The following is a 17,648-nucleotide window of genomic DNA, read 5'->3' on the forward strand; positions in this document are numbered from 1 at the left end:
GCCAAAATCTACGTGAAATGAAATATGTGCACCCAAAATAGAAGCCCAGTCCAGATCACAGAACAAGGCAGAGATCGGTCTTACAATTATTGGCAATTTATTATTTTAACTTATGGTGTTGTGGTTCAAGACAACAACTGTGAATTATGAATCATTTAGAAAGCGCTAATATAAGGCAGACTAACTCACTACATTGTAGACATTTCCTCAGATACAGAGATCTAGCTCATCAGCTGAATTTTACTCATGATTAATCACGTAAGCAGTAAAACTGGCTTCGCACGTCACAGTCAAGTCATGGTTTGTGCCCAAAAAAAAAAAAGTCTGCGACGTGTGAACACAGCCTAACTTTTAATTAAATTAGGCCAAGTGTAGGTATGGTGGTAGCTCAGTTTGGAGGGTGAGGCAGCATTGAGGTGAAAAGTAGATTGTCACGGTTTGTGGGTATGTGGACACACTAGGCCGCACCGTCGTAGCGGGGTGACAGCTGGCCAAACAACAGAGCACCCCAGTAATACAAAGTCCCGCACTAGGGTACCTGGGTAGTCCAGACAGTGGCCCCAGCTCTGGCATAGACGGAGATGGGTGCAGCAGGTAACGCAGGACGTGGCGGATGACAGCAGGTGCCGCAGGTTGCGCCATACGTGGCAAATCACACCAGACGTGGAAGATGATACTGGAAGTGGCAGATGACACAGGACGTGGCAAACGATAGCAGGTGCAGTAGACACGACTCCAACACTAGGAGGCACAGGAACAAGAACACAGCATGGGATATGGGAACAGGTAACAGGGCACAGGTAACAACTGGAACGAGAAACACTAAGGAACCATTTGCAAGACAGACTTGGGATACACTAACAATGCTCAGGCAAGGATCAGAAGGGCAGGGACCTTCTTATAGTCCAGTAAATCATGTGAGTTGATGATGATGATGATTGTCTTCATGTATGAGCGCTGGCCCTTTAAGAGCGGGAACGAGCATACACGTGCACCCTACGGGACACAGCGGACTGGAGCGGAAGTGAGCGCTGGTGTCTCCTAGGAAGGAGATGGGGACCAGCGCTCACAGATCCATGGCTGCGGGCGTCGGGAGGTGAGTAAACCCGACGGCCCGTGGCCATGGACGCTACAGTATCCCCCCTCTTATGCCCCCTCTTCTTAGGGCCAGAGCGGGAGGGGAATTTCTTAATGAGAGCAGGGGCACTGAGGTTCTCTTCCGGCTCCCAGGACCTCTCCTCAGGACCAAACCCCCTCCAGCCCACCAAATAGAAAGTCCTTCCTCCTACCCTTTTGCAGTCCAGGATCTCCCTCACCTCGAACACATCAGAAGAACCGCTGGGAGCAACTGTGGTACTGGAAGTCTTGCTGTAGCGGTTCAGAACCACTGGTTTAAGGAGGGACACATGAAAGGAGTTGTGGATTCTGAGGGTAGGAGGCAGCCGCAGCTTATAGGAGACAGGGTTTATCTGTTGCAGAATCTCAAAAGGACCGAGGAACCTGGGAGCAAACTTATATAAAGGCACCTTCAAAGGAATGTTCCGTGAGGACAGCCAGACTTTGGTACCTGGAAGATACTGAGGCTCTCTTCTTTTTGTATCCGCTTTTCGCTTCATGCGATCGACTGCCAGAAAAATAGAGAACTGGGTCTGTTGCCAGATTTGCAGAAAGTCCCCAAATGCAGAGTCAGCATCGGGTACCTGAGATGTAGTCGACACAGGAAGAGGGACTTTAGGATGTTGAATGTACACAATGTAAAACGGAGTGGAAGTGGTGGACTCGCTTGTGTGGTTGTTCGAGAACAGGTCCACCACCACCCAGACAGTGTTGCATCCTGCTGAGGGAGGAAGGTCTGTGACAAAGTCCATCACAATGTGCTGCCAGGGGGCATTTTGTACAGGCAGAGGTTGAAGCAGGCCAGCGGGCTTGGAGTGAGTAACCTTGTTAGAAAAACACACCGTGCAAGAAGAGACAAAGTCCACAACATCTTGGGTAGCGTGGGCCACCAGAAGTGACGAGAAATCAGGTCTCGGGTTTTACGAACACCAGCGTGCTCAGCCAGTTTAGAGCTGTGTCCCCAAATTCTTATCCTGTCTGCCAACCGAACAAAAGTCCTCCCCAGAGGGATGTCTCTAACTTGCAAAGGATTGGAAAGTGACAACGCAGGACGGGTCTATAATACTTCGAAGGGACTCCACCATGTGATTCGTCTCAAATGAACTGGACAGGGCATCGGCCCTCACATTTAGAATGGGTGAAGAACAGCGACCACCTGGCTTGACGGGGATTTAATCATTGAGCGGACTGAAGGTAGGTGAGGTTCTTGTGGTCGGTGTAGATCAGGATGGGGTGAGCTGCGCCCTCTAGCAGATGTCTCCACTCCTGCAGAGCCAATTTGATGGCCAGTAGCTCCCGATCCCCATTAGAGTAATTGCGCTCTGCAGAGGAAAAAAGTCTCGAGTAGTAGACACATACTACTGCCTTTCCTTTGGACCTCCTCTGGAACAGAAGTGCACCTGCACCAAAAGAAGAAGCATCCACCTCCAATGAAAACTGCTGAGACACGTCAGGATGATGGAAGATCGAGGCTGAAGTGAAGGCTTTTTTGAGACTAATAAATATGGACTCTGCCTCTGGAGTCCACACCTTGGCGTTCACATCCTTCTTGTTAAGGGTAGAGGTGGGAGCTGTCAGACATGAGAAGTTTTGGATAAACTGCCGGTAGAAATTGGCGAATCCCAGGAAACGCTGTATGGACCTCAGGCCTTGAGGATGTGGCCACTCCAGGACAGCTCTCACTTTCTAAGGATCCATCTTGAGACCTTGATCAGAGATGACGTAGCCCAGGAAGGGCAGAGAACTCTTTTCAAGGACGCACCTCTCTAGCTTGGCATATAAATTATTCTCCCTTAATCGTAGTAGAACTTGACGGACATGCCTCCGATGAGTCGTTGGATCTGGGGAGAAAATCAAAATACCATCGAGATAAACTACAACACAGATATAGAGGAGATCTCGGAAGATATAATTAACGAATTCCTTGAAGACCACGGGAGCGTTACACAGTCCAAATGGCATCACCAGGTATTCATAGTGCCCGTCTCGAGTGTTGAACACCGTCTTCCATTCGTCCCCTTGACGGATTCGGATCAAATTATAAGCCTCACCCAAGTTTAGTTTAGAAAAAATTCTGGCTCCTCGTATACGGTCAAACAGTTCAGATATAAGTGGCAGTGGGTATTTGTTCTTGACCGTGATCTGGTTGAGACCACAGTAGTCAATGCAGGGTCGAAGGGATCCGTCTTTCTTTTTAACGAAGAAGAACCCAGCCGCAGCCGGGGAGGAAGACTTTCATATGAAACCCCTCTCCAAATTCTCCTTGATATAGGCCGACATGGATAGAGACTTTGGCAAGGAGAGAGGATATACCCGTCCACGGGGAACAGAGGCATTAGGAACCAGTTCAATGGGGCAGTCATAAGTCTGATGTGGAGGCAGCGTCTCAGCCTCCCTTCTGCTGAAGACATCTGCAAACTGAGCAAAATGGGGGGGGGGGCAGTCCCGCCAATGACTGAGGCAGAGGAGGCTGGACAGGATGAATCTGCAACAGACAATGACCGAGGCACTTGGAGTGCCATTGGAGAACCTCTCCAGAACTCCAGTCCAGGACTGGGGCATGCAGTCGAAGTCAAGGCAAGCCTAGCAGAACAGGATTGATGGCCTTGGGCAAAACAAGGAAAGAAATTAGTTCAGAATGAAGGACTCCAACCTGGAGCCTCTATGGCTTGGTTTTAGAACGATCGGGTCAGGCAGAGGCAGTCCATTCACTGAGGCAACAGCCAAAGATGTCTCCAGGGGAACTGTGGGCAACTGGAGATGATCCACTAGCTCCTTTTGGATGAAGTTTGCCACGGACCCGGAGTTTAGATAGGCAGAAACCCAATGCGTCCTCTCGCCGGATACTGGGGTCACAGGAATAGTCAACTTGGAACAGAATGCTTTATTTGGTACCGTTCCACCTAGGCTTGTCTCTCCAACCAATCCTAGGCACTGGGGTCTCTCTGGCCTCTGGGGACACAGACGCACAATATGTCTTCCGAGGCCGCAATACAGACATAGTTCAGAAGTGCGTCTGCGTTGTCTCTCCTGGGTAGACAATTTGACTCAGTTCATCTGCATAAGATCCTCTGGTGGGACGACTGAGAAGGATTTTAAAGATTGCTGGAAAGTAGAACCCAGCCTAGGAAGTTCCATCTCCCAGAGGACCTCTTGGGAACGCTCCCGGATCCTCATGTCAACCCGGGTGGCAAGTAGGATGAGATCGTCCAGGGTAGATGGCAGATTGCGAGCGGCCATCTCGTCCTTAATCCTTGAAGACAGACCCTGCCAGAATGTGGCCATCAAAGCCTCGTTGTTCCAGGTTAACTCAACAGCCAGGGTACGGAACTGAATGGCATACGTGCCTATGGAGAGGTCTCCCTGGTGTAGGGTCAGCAGGGATGCAGCAGCTGAAGAAACTCTCCCAGGTTCCTTAAAGATCGAGCGGAAAGTCCGTAAGAAGTATTGCAAGTCACGAGTCTCTGGTCCCTGATGTTCCCACAGAGGATTTGCCCATGCCAGGGCTTTGCCAGAAAGGAGAGAGATGATGAAGGCGATCCTGACGTCATCAGAAGAGAAGGCCCTGGCATGTAGTCTGAAGTGGATCTGGCACTGATTCAAAAATCCCATGCAGGTCCTCGGGTCTCCGTCATAGCTTGAAGGTATGAAGCACAGGGGATCGGCACTTGTACAGACAGGAAGTGTAGCAGGAGGAGCAGCAGCAGGAATGGGTGCGGTGACGACTGTGGTTGGAGCAACCAGCCGATGGGCAATGGCGTTCACCGACAGGAGGAGTTGGTCTTGCCGTTACTGGAGAGCCTCCATCTCGGCCAGCATGGCCTGTGTCGTCAAGGTCTCAGGTTGACCAGCTGAGTCCATGACCTCAGCATACTGTCATGGTTTGTGGGTATGTGGACTCACTAGGCCACACCACCGTAGCGGGGAGGCAGCTGGCCAAACAGAGCACCCCAGTAATACACCCGCACTAGGGTACCTGGGTAGTCCAGACAGTGGCTGCAGCTCTGGCACGGATGGAGGTGGGTGCAGCAGGTAACGCCAGACGTGGCAGATGACAGCAGGTGCCGCAGGTTGCGCCAGACGTGGCGAATCACACTGGATGTGGCAGATGACACAGGACATGGCAGATGACGCAGGACGTGGCAGATGACGCAGGACATAGCAAACGAGACACAACTCCAACACTAGTAGGCACAGGAACAAGAACACAGCACCGGATACAGGTAACAGGGCACGGGTAACAACTGGAACACACTAAGGGACCATTTGCAAGACAGACTTGGGATACACTAACAACGCTCAGGCAGGGATCAGAAGGGCAGGGACCTTCTTATAGTCCAGGAAATCATGTGTGTTGATGATGATGATTGTCTTCATGTGTGTGCGCTGGCCCTTTAAGAGCGGGCACGAGCGCGCGCGTGCACCCTACGGGACACAGCGGACCGGAGTGGAAGTGAGCACTGGCGTCTCCTAGGAAGGAGATGGGGACCAGCGCTCACAGATCCATGGCTGCGGGCGTCGGGAGGTGAGTAAATCCGACGGCCTGCGGCCATGGACGCTACATAGATAAACCTTTTATTGCCTAAGGTCCCATGCACACGACAGTATATTTCATCCATAATTACGGTTCGTAATTACGGACCCATTCATTTATTTTGGCCACGGACACCTTTCAGTTTTTTTATGGGCGCTTCTGTGAATACAGATGGCTACGGATGTGAATCCGTAATTGGTCCGTATCTATGCAAGCATGTCTATGCAACATGTTGGTGACTTCATTTGCAGACTTCCTCTTTTTTTATGGTTCCGTATATACGGATCAAATACGGATGTAATACGGACCATATTTATGTACAGTATTTACGGATAGATGAAAATACGGTCGTGTGCATGGGGATTAATTTCCTTGTATCGGCATGAAGGCTAGATATCCATTATTTCAGTACCCAATAGCAGTCTTCTACTTTGCCAGAATGCCCAAACAGAAGGCCTTTGTATTAGGCCCCATACACTTAGAGTCTGTACACAAATCCTGTAGGCAGTACTTGGAGGCCATACGTTTCCCTGTTATGGAGCCTTGCAGCCCTATGTATGGAGCTTTTTCCCCTAGCTTCTCTGTGATGCACAGGGCCGCCATCAGGGGGGTATTAGGGGTACTACTGTAGGGGGCCCGCCCAAACTTAATTGAAAGGGGGGCCCGGCAACTGCCGCGTCTTGCTTTTGGTAGAAAAAAACAGGCCCCTGCAATGGGGCCTGTTCTTTTCACCAAAACAATGTCGTGCGCTGCGGGTCCCCCTCTCGTCAAACACCGCCGTGAGCTGCGGGCCCCCCCTCTCGTAAAACACCGCCGTGAAACACCGCCCGCTTGCACGCGCGCGCTCGACCGCAAACGCGCACCCGCGCGCGCTCGACTGCACAATCGCGCGCGCGCAAGAAAGACCGCAGGCGCGTGCCCGCGCGCGAACGACTGGGCGTGCCGGCGCGCAACCTGCTCGTGCCCGCACCACAAGAATATCGCCGAACTACTGGCAGGGACAGCCACACAGGGAGAGCGGCGCACAGACTACTTACCTGCTGGCCCGCCTCCGCCTCCTCCTCCTCCTCCGCCTCCTCCTTCGCCTCCACCTCCTCCTCCTCCAGAGCGTAGCTGCGTAAGGAGAGGGGGAGGAATCCAGTTGTTGCGCGGCGGCAGGAGTTCTACGATCCCCGCCATTTTCTGGAGCCTGGAGGTGAAGGACTGGACATCTGGACCGAAGACATTGCCTGACGAGGACTGGAGTGAGAGCAGTTCTTCTGACACAGTGAGTAAAATGTCTCAAAGTGCTGTTTAAGTATGGCCCTGTTCACACAGAGTATTTTGCAGGCCGAAAAAATCTGCCTCAAAATTCCTTAAAGAATTTTGAGTCCGATTTTGACCTGCCCACACTATCTTGCCGCGTTTTTTGCTGCGTTTTTTGCCTGCGGTGATTGAGGACAGCAGACAAAAAACGCAGCGAAAAATGAATTTTCTGCCTCCCATTGATTTCGATGGGAGGTCAGAGGCAGAACAACGGCAAGAAAGGACGTGCTGCTTTTTCTTTTTTCCGCGACTGGCTCCCATTGATTTCAGATTAAATCAATGGGAGGCGGTTTTGGAAGTTTTTCGGTGCTGATTCTGACGCAGTGTCCGGGTCAATATCAAGGCACAAAAACTCTGTGAACTGGGCCTTATTGTTAGGGCTTATTCAGACGATCGTGTAATACATCCATGCAACGTGTGTGATTTCCACACGCCTCGCACGGACCTATGTTACTCTATGGGGACGTGCAGACTGTCAGTGATTTTCACGCAGCGTGTGTCCGCTGCGTAAAACTCACGACATGTCCTATATTTGTGCATTGTTCGCGCATCACGCACCCATTGAAGTCAATGGGTGCGTGAAAATCACGCCCAGCACTTCCGCAGCAGTATAAACTATGAATGAAAACAGAAAAGCACCACGTGCTACAAACATACAAACAGAGTGTCATAATAATGGCGGCTGCGCGAAAATCACGCAGCCACGCATCATACGCTGCTGACACACGGAGCTGTTATGGACCTTTTGCATGCGCAAAACGCCACGTTTTTGCGCGCGCAAAAAGCACACGCTCGTGTAAATCCGGCCTTAGGGTAGGAACACACTAGGCATGAACATTGCGGATTTTATGCAACACATTTTATTGTGGAAAATCCGCAGCGTATTACAGTCGCAGCAGAGTGGATGAGATTTGAACAAATCTCATTCACACGCTGCAAAAAGAAATTGACCTGCAGTGTGGCTTTTTAAGCCACAGCGTGTCAATTTATTCTTTGGAATCGCTGCTCCTCTGTTGCGGAAATGCTGCGGTTCTGCCGCAAAAATCACAAATGAGAAAAAAAAAAAGGCACTTTTTTAAATTTCTTAAAAAGTTTAGACTTGCCCCGGCCGTAGTTTAGGTGACGTAGCCCCGCCTCCTGGGATGACGCTGTAGACCATGTTACCTCTGCAGCAGTTACATGGGATGAAACGTCATGACAGGAGGCGGGGCTACGTTCAGAAGAGAGAGATGCGTCACCTAAACTACGGCCGGGGCAAGTCTAAACTTTTTTATAAATTTAAAAAAGTGCCTTTTCTTTTTTCTCATTTGTGATTTTTGCGGCAGAACCGCAGCATTTCCGCAACAGAGGAGCAGCGATTCCACAGAATAAATTGACATGCTGCGGATTAAAAAGCCACACTGCAGGTCAATTTTTTTTGCAGCGTGTGGATGAGATTTGTTCAAATCTCATCCACTCTGCTGCGACTATAATACACTGCGGATTTTCCACAATAAAATGTGTTGCATAAAATCCGCAATGTTCATGCCTAGTGTGTTCCTACCCTAAGGCCGGATTTACACAAGCGTGTGCTTTTTGCGCGCGCAAAAAACGTGGCATTTTGCACATGCAAAAGGTCCATAACAGCTCCGTGTGTCAGCAGCGTATGATGCGTGGCTGCGTGATTTTCGCGCAGCCGCCATCATTATGACACTCTGTTTGTATGTTTGTAGCACGTGGTGCTTTTCTGTTTTCATTCATAGTTTATATTGCTGCGGAAGTGCTGGGCGTGATTTTCACGCACCCATTGACTTCAATGGGTGCGTGATGCGCGAACAATGCACAAATATTGGACATGTCGTGAGTTTTACTCAGCGGACACACGGACACACGTGAAAATCACTGACAGTCTGCACGGCCCCATAGAGTAACATAGGTCCGTGCGAGGCGCGTGAAAATCACGCACGTTGCACGAATGTATTACACGTTCGTCTGAATAAGCCCTAACAATAAGGCCCAGTTCACAGAGTTTTTGGGCCTTGATATTGACTCGGACACTGCGTCAGAATCAGCACCAAACAACTTCCAAAACCGCCTCCCATTGATTTAATCTGAAATCAATGGGAGCCAGTCGCGGAAAAAAGAAAAAGCAGCACGTCCTTTCTTGCCGCGGTTCCGCCTCTGACTTCCCATCGAAATCAATGGGAGGCAGAAAATGCATTTTTCGCTGCGTTTTTTGTCTGCTGTCCTCAATCGCCGCAGGCAAAACACGCGGCAAGATAGTGTGGGCAGGTCAAAATCTGCCTCAAAATTCGGTGCGCGGTTCCAGGCGGTCGCGGGTGCGCGGGCGGTCGCAGGTGCGTGTTTGACAGCCCCGATGACGACTCCCATGCTACCCAGGGCCGCCATCAGGGGGGGTATTAGGGGTACTGAAGTGAGAGGCCCGGCCAAACCTAATTGAAAGGGGGGCCCGCAGCTCACGACATTCTTTTGGTGAAAAAAACGGGCCCCTTTGCAGGGGCCTGTTTTTTTTCTACCAAAGGCAAGTCGCGGCAGTTGCCGGACCCCCCTTTCAATTAGGTTTGGCCGGGCCTCTCACATCAGTACCCCTAATACCCCCCCTGATGGTGGCCCTGGGTACCATGATATAGTGCTGGACGGAGTACCGTTAACAGGTGGTGCCACGGTAGGGGGGTCCAGAAAATGTAGCTGTATGGGGCCCTGAAATTCCTGATGGCGGCCCTGGTGATGCATGCAACAGATTCGACAGACCAAAACTCTATATGCCTTCATATCAAATCGGACACATACAGATGTACAGTAAGTTTCCATATACAGAACTTCTTTACTTGGAACAGCTTTGAAAATGGTATCATTCTTTAAATGTGTTTTTCTGGTTTATTTAAACAATGCTTTATCATTATGTAAATATATTAGTTCTACAACCTTCTAATATACTTTGTTAATGTTCGTCACCATTTTCAAGATATTTGAATGAGCACACTCTCTTGTTTATAATCATAGGATAACATATTTTTTTTTATTTTTTTTTAGTATCCTTGGTTTGGGAGAGCTACAGGTACTCTAAGAATCCAGCCTCAGAGTCAAAATCATGATAACGTTGCATCGGAGAGTTCACACAAACACAGAATTTCATCAGTATCACACATCTCTAGAGATTTAGGCCTTGTGACGTTTATTTATACACAAAAAGCCAATACAAGTTTAACCCCTTCAGGACTGAGCCGATTTTTCAAATCTGACATGTGTCACTTTATGTGGTAATAACTCCGGAATGCTTTTACCTATCCAAGCGATTCTGAGATTGTTTTCTCGTGACATATTGTACTTTGTTAGTGAAAAAATTTGGTTGATAAATTCAATATTTATTTGTAAAAAACACCAAGATTTGGAGAAAATTTGCAAACATTAGCATTTTTCTAAATTTAAATGTATCTGCTTGTAAAACAGATAGTTATACCACGCAAAATAGTTGCTAGTTAACATTTCCCATATGTCTACTTTAGTTGGGCATCGTTTTTTGAACATTCTTTTATTTTTCTAGGACGTTACAAGACTTAGAACTTTAGCAGCGATTTCTCATATTTTCAAGAAAATGTCAAAAGGCGATTTTTACAAGGACCAGTTCAGTTCTGAAGTGGCTTTGAGGGCCTTATATATTAGAAAGTCCCCATAAATCACCCCATTTTGAAAACTGCACCCCTCAAAGTATTCAAAACAGCATTTAGAAAGTGTTTTAACCCTTTAGGCGTTTCACAGGAATTAAAGCAAAGTAGAGGTGAAATTTCATTTTTTTTTTACAAAATTCATTTGTAATAAAAAAAATCCTATACCACAGAAGGTTTTACCCGAGAAATGTAACTTATTATTTATTGCCCAGATTCTGCAGTTTTTATAAATATCCCACATGTGGCCCTAGTGCGCTAATTTACTGAAACACCGGCCTCAGAAGCAAAGGAGCATCTAGTGGATTTTGGGGCCTCCTTTTTTTTTAGCCCATATTTTAGGTACCATGTCAGGTTTGAAGAGGTCATGTGGGGCAAAAACAATAAAGACCCCCAAAAATGACCTCATTTTGGAAACTACACCCCTCAAGGAATTTATCTAGGGGTATAGTTAGCATTTTGAACCCACAGTTTTTTTGCTAAATTTATTTGAATTAGTATGTGAAGATGAAAATCAACTTTTTTTCTGAAAAAACACAGAAATTTTTAATTTTTTCAAGGACTAAAAGAGAAAAAACACCCCAACATATGTAAAGCAATTTCTCCCGATTATAGCAATACCCCATATGTGGTAATAAACTGCTGTTTGGACCCACAGCAGGACTCAGAAGTGAAGGAGCACCATTTGGATTTTGAAATTCTGATTTTCCTGGAATAGTTTTCAGTGCCGTGTCGCGTTTGAAATGCACTGGAGGGAACAAAATAGTGGAAACCCCCGAAAAGTGACCCCATTTTGGAAACTACACTCATCAAGGAATTTTTCTAGGGGTAAAGTTAGCATTTTGACCCCACAGTTGTTTTGCTGAATTCATTGGAATTATTCTGTAAAGGTAAAAATCTACTTTTTTTCTGAAAAAAGGTAGCCATTTTTAATTTTTACAAGGAATAAAGGAGAAAAAGCACCCCAACATTTGTAAAACAATTTCTCCCGATTACGGAAATATGCCATATGTGGTAATAAACTGCTGTTTGGACCCACAGCAAGGCTCAGAAGGGAAGGAGCGCTATTTGGCTTTTGGAGCTCAAATTTAGCTGAAATGGTTTTTGGGTGCCATGTCGCATTTGAAAAGCCCCTGAGAGGCCAAAACAGTGGAAACCCCCCAAAAGTGGAAATTACACCACTTAAAGAATCTATCTAGGGATATAGTGGGCATTTAGACCCCACAAGTCTTTTGCAGGATTTATTAGAATTAGGCCGTGAAAATGAATATAACATTTCTTCCACTAAAATTTTTGCATTTTTTCAATTTCACAAAGGATAAAGGGGGAAAAAGCTGCCCAACATTTGTAAAGCTATTTTTCCCGAGTACGGCAATACCCCACGTGTGGTCATAAATGTTTTTTCATTAGAAAGTAATTAACGCTTTCTGGACTGATCCATTTTTTATTTTCCTTTTTAGTTTTTTCCTCCCCGCGTTCCAAGAGCCATAACTTTTTTATTTTTCAGTCAATAGAGCGGTATAAGGGCTTATTTATTGAGGGACGAGCGGTCGTTTTTATTGGTACCATTTTTTGGTACATACAACTTTTTGAGCACTTTTTATTACATTTTTAGGTAGAGCGAAGGTGACCAAAAAAAAGCGATCACGTGAGACGCTCCATACATCACCCACCACACTAAGACATGCTATGTCGTGGTGCGTGAAGGGGTTAATGTGCAGCGGATGGTGCAGAGTGAAAATTAAAATTTTCCGCTGATATGCCATTTTAGTGCACTATATGTTATGCCCAGTTTGTGCCACTGAAGACAATATACCTCATAAAATATTAACCGGGTTCTCCCGGGTATGGCGATGCCATATCTGTGGACGTAAATTGGTGTTTAGGCACGCTGCAGGGCTCAGAAGGGAGGGAGCGCCATTTGGCTTTTGGGGTGCAGATGTAGCTTGGTAGTTGTTCTGTTTGGGGTTTTAATAGTGTTTCAGTTAATAATGTGGGGGCATAGGTTATCTGTGCGGGGTACATCAGGGTATAATAAGAGGGTATAATAATGCAGTAAATAAATAATAATCCGCAGATGTGTGGCCGGTGTCGCACTGATAAATGGTGCCCGATCTTATCCGCTTTAGGACACTCTGCACATTTTGCATCGCCATATTCTGAGAGCCAGAACTCTTTTTATTTTTTCTCCACCGGAGCTGTGTGAGGGTTTATTCGTTGCGGGACAATCTGTAGTTTTCATTGGTACCATTTTGGGGTGCCAGAAATTTTCTTGATCACGTTTTATTCCATTTTTTGGCAAGCAATGTGACCAAAAACCATCGATTCTGACAATGTTTTTTATTCATTTTTTTATGGCCTTCACCCTAGGCTATAAATGACATTTTACTTTATTCTGCGGGTCGATACGATTACGGCGATACCAGATATATATAATTTTTTTTATGTTTTGCAGCGTTTGTGCAATAAAATCACTTATTTATAAAATAAATTATTTTTTGTGTCACCATATTCTGAGAGCCGTAACTTTTTTATTTTTCAGTCAAAAAAGCGGTGTAAGGGCTTGTTTTTTGCGGGACGGGTTGTAGTTTTTATTGGCGTACATGCGACTTTTTTATCACTTTTTATTGTATATTTTGGGAGGGTTGGTAACCAAAAAATGGTGATTCGAGCACAGTTTTTCGTTAATTTTTTTCTCGGTGTTCACCGTGCGGGAAAAATAATACTACAGTTTTATAGATGGGGTCGTTACGAACGCGGTGATACCAAATATGTGTACTTTTTTTAACGTGTTCATTTTTTTCCTATAATTAAAGACTTATTGTAGGAAAAAAAGCATTCTTTGTTTATGTCACTTCTAACTTTTATTTTTACACTTTTTAAAAACATTTTTATTATCTTTTTTTTACTTTTTTTTACTTGTCCCACTAGGGGACACTTAGACTTGCAGCTCTGATCGCTGCTAGAACACATTACACTACACACGTAGTGTAATGTGTTCTAACTGTCATTGTGACGTAACCGTCACACTGACAGGAAGCATCGGAGGACCGGCCGGATGCTGCTCCTCCGAGGCCTCCGTACATGGCAGCCCGGAGGCCATTTTCTGGCCTCTGTTTGCCGTGATAAGGATCGCCAGCCCCCGCAAATACATGTGGGGGGCTGCCGATCCGCTGTAAACCTCTTCAATATGGTGATTGCAATCGACCACCGCATCGAAGGGGTTAATTGCCGATTTCAGCAGCGACAGGCTGCTGATCGGCGACGGGGAGAGCAGGGCAGACGCCCTGCACAGTTAATCGCCGCTGCGGTGTAGCGCCGCGCGGCGGTTAACTGTTAAAGCGCGGACGTAACTGCACGCTCAGGTGCGCGAAGTTACTGCTCACCTGGACGTGCAATTACGCCAAGGTGCGGGATGGGGTTAAAAACCAATAGCATTCATATATGATTTAGTTCCAGCCCAGTTATAGAAGTAGCTTAACTAATCACATTAAAGGTCACGTCATAGTATATAAATATATTACTTGCATAAAGAAACTACGGAAGGATATCTATATGTGGCCTCAGGAAATGCTCTTGAGCCGCCTCCATTGGAATTAAAGTTCCAGCTTTGTTAATTTTGCACCTGGAATAATTGTTTTGGGGAAAGTGGCATAAAATAAGACTTTAGTCTCATTAAAAAATTAAGACCTTATTTTGAGGTCGTAAAAACTTCAACCTGTTATTCTTCAAAACTATTTATTCACTGAGACTTTCAAGGCCCAACATATGTCTTCACATACTTATTAACTCTTTATACTACAGATTTTTTTGCTGAATGATTAATAATGAAACAATAATCAATAATTACTCTGATAATACCAATGTATGGCTTTTGTCATATGTTAATCATATACATCGGGAAGCTTCAGTGACATAAATGTCCATATGGACAGTTATCACTGGAACTTCCTGCACAGGTCCGCAGGTAGTACCATCATCCTAGTCCATTTCTGCCCGCTGTCTGGCCTACCCGCACCAGAGGGAGTCAGGGGACTCCCCTCTCTTGTTTTCCCCAACCCCCTTACCACGGCCTTTGTATCTCACACCCACCCGGCAGCCTGACTATCCCCCCGACAAAGCAGTAGGAGTCCCCAGCTGCTTTTGGCTGATATGTTTTTCACATCGGAATCATTGTGAATTCCGCAGATAGCAAGGCTCTTATTGATGTCAATTGGAAATCGCCCCATTGTTCGGACACTGCATAATTTTCAGCGGAATAAGCCGCGGAAGCAACAAGCAGATTCTCTCCATTGAATGGGAATATTCTGCGTGTGGAAAATGTGGCTGTAAACTGCCAAACCGCAGCAGAAATCTGAGGGTCAGCCACACATTTCCGCAGCAGAAAATCGTAAGAATACACATCAGATTTTTCCACTGAAGAAATTTGTCGTGTGAACGAGGACTTTTATCTCCCCTGGGTTAGCCCCAGTGGCGTAACTGTGACAGATACCCCAGGGAAGCTCCACTAAACTAGATTCCCGGAGGGAGATAAAAAGGAGCCATGGACAAGAATCATGAAGTGTTCTGCCCGGGAACATCGGCCCTGGGGTAACTCTTGACGTTACTGCCCATATATGGTGAGAGGGCATCGGGCTATTCGGATTATGTATCCCACTGTTCGCCTATGCCGTGGAATACGTTGCAACCTTCCGTCTAAGATGTACATCGGAAGTCCTCCTGACGCATACCTCCACCGGAAGGCAATAACGCAATGTGAGCCTATTCAGAAATACATCAGCAGCAGCACAAATTTCTTTGATAGTTTACTACCATATATCAGTCTGTAGTCCCTGCTGTTCAACTCAGAGAGCATTGCCTGGACTGGATACAATTGTATCCACAGCTGAGAGATCTTAAAACTGATGAAGAACTATAAATTATATTCAAAAGTTTTAAAACTTTTAATTTAGATGATGGTTAAACTGCATTTACCTAGAACTGGAAAACTCCTTTAAGATAACATTGTGAATATATGAAAAATGAAGCTATGCATAAACGTAGTAGGATACAACACATGACTCACTGCAATGATGGATCCGTTGAATATGCACTGTAGTACAGCATGCAATGTCATCACTTGTTTTGTTACTTTTCACAGCAAAAACCTGCCAGCAGTAAAGTAGCGAGTACAGCAAAGCAACCAAACCTGAAAGCTAACCGCAAGGAAACGGAAAAGCTCAATGCAGCCAAGGTTACAAAAAGCAAGGTAAGCAGTTGTGTTTTTTTAAGAAAAAAGATTCATTATCATTTGGAATGTATACCCGGTAAAAGGAAGGGCAGGTCATCCTCTTACTGGAACCTCTGTTGCCCAACTATCTCTTCCGATCCCGGCTACCACTATGTCATATGACAGTAATGTGACTGCCTGATTCCTATAGAGTCTGCTGTGTGGAACGGAAGTCACTTATACAATGCATTCCTATGATGCTCACATTGGGCATCTCATAGGAATGCATAGTGAACGTGACTTCCAGCCCGCACAGCACTGTAGGAATCGGCAGACACATTGCAGTCACGTGACATAACAGCGGCTGGGATCGGAGGAGATAGTTCGACAACAAAGCCCCTGGTAAGAGGATAACCTGCCCTACCTTTGACCTGGTGTACTGGAGCCATGATAAAAAAAATAATCACAGGAGTATTCCTTTAAGGCACATAATAAAGAATTAAATCTCATTAAATGCTATTGTAGCAAACCCTGTGAGAAGTTTTAAGAAATATTAGGCATATGTGGGTTTAGCCTCAGGATGTAAACAATATGTTCATTTACTGAAAAGTTTAACATTAAAGGGCATCTGTCACCGGAAATTTTTGGCATCAAACCAGCAGCACAGTAATATAGCGCAGTCTCACCTGAATCTAACGCTTTTTTCATTTTTCAGCTGAGTTGCTCCGTTGCAGCGATAATCACTTTATTTCTTATATGCAAATGAGCTATTTAGAGCAACGAGGGCGTCACCGTTGCTCCAAACAGCTCTACCTTCTTTGCCCAGTCCGACCCTCCCTCCCTTCTTTGATTGACATGGCAAGGCAGTGTAAAAGCCGGGATCCCGCCAGGCCCCGTATTCTCCTGAGCGCGCCCGGGCCTCTGCTTACGAATTGGCGCATGATTATGTCACACTACTCCTGGGTACTATGCAGGTGAACTCCTCAAAGTCCCCATACATAAAAACATATCTGCCACCCAGGTCCATACACCTTATATTTGTTATATTTTATATTTTTATATAACAAAATAAACACACCACAGGAGAAGGATGAGAATACTGAATAGAAGAAATGCAAAATACAGAGGAACTGATGAGCTTGTTAAATGTGTCTACTGAAGGCATACAATTGCCGGGAGATAGTACTGAATTAAATTAGATATTGCCATTCTCTTTAATCTGTCCCCAGCCCCTTTTATATTCCAAGAACATATTCCTCTTCACTCCCGGTAGCAGTAAACAAAAAGAAAAAAAGAGAAAAAACAGAAACATGTTAACATAATATCTCCCCTCTACCCATGATTCCATCTTTATACCACCAAATATAGCCTTGTAGACCATCTAAAAAGCCTGTCAACCTCACACCTAAACCATGATATTATATTTACTGATGATTTTTTCAATATTCGAGAAATTTTGTGGATTTTTCCTTTGGGTATCCTGTTGTCCGATTACTGGTTTTCAGCTTCCTACACCATAGCACTTTTTCTATTCTGTCAATTGCCATCAGTTTTTTAAAAGAAGCAGTGATAATTATTGTTTCATCTTACACAGTGCTTTTAACTCAAATGCCTTAAAGCAATTTAGCATCAGTCACCCTTGTATTCCACAATTTGTGTGTTTAGCATCTCATCAGCACTGGCCATTATGAAATAAACCACATTGCCCTTTTTATCTAGTTCTACTTGCACTGTTTCAAGAAATATCTGTGACACAGCTTTGTGAATTGTGGTTAATACCCTGTCACTTTTCGTGACCCATTGAGAGATGGATAGCTCT

The 17,648-nt window shown here is 45.7% G+C and overlaps 1 protein-coding gene across 21 annotated transcripts in view; it reads left to right on the forward strand.

Moving 5' to 3' along the window:
- RIMBP2 (RIMS binding protein 2) overlaps nt 1-17,648 on the forward strand; it is a 602,457-nt gene that overhangs the window by 28,696 nt on the left and 556,113 nt on the right. For all 21 annotated transcript variants that reach the window (XR_012849985.1, XR_012849987.1, XR_012849994.1 and 18 more), the window contains exon 3: nt 15,761-15,868. Coding sequence is in view for 17 of the 21 variants with exons in the window: in XM_075833186.1 (XP_075689301.1) it covers nt 15,761-15,868 (108 nt within the window). In the remaining 4 variants the exon portion in view is untranslated. The remainder of the gene's footprint in view (nt 1-15,760; nt 15,869-17,648) is intronic.

This window comes from Rhinoderma darwinii, chromosome 1 (genome assembly GCF_050947455.1).
Source record: "Rhinoderma darwinii isolate aRhiDar2 chromosome 1, aRhiDar2.hap1, whole genome shotgun sequence".
Taxonomy (NCBI): domain Eukaryota; kingdom Metazoa; phylum Chordata; class Amphibia; order Anura; family Rhinodermatidae; genus Rhinoderma; species Rhinoderma darwinii.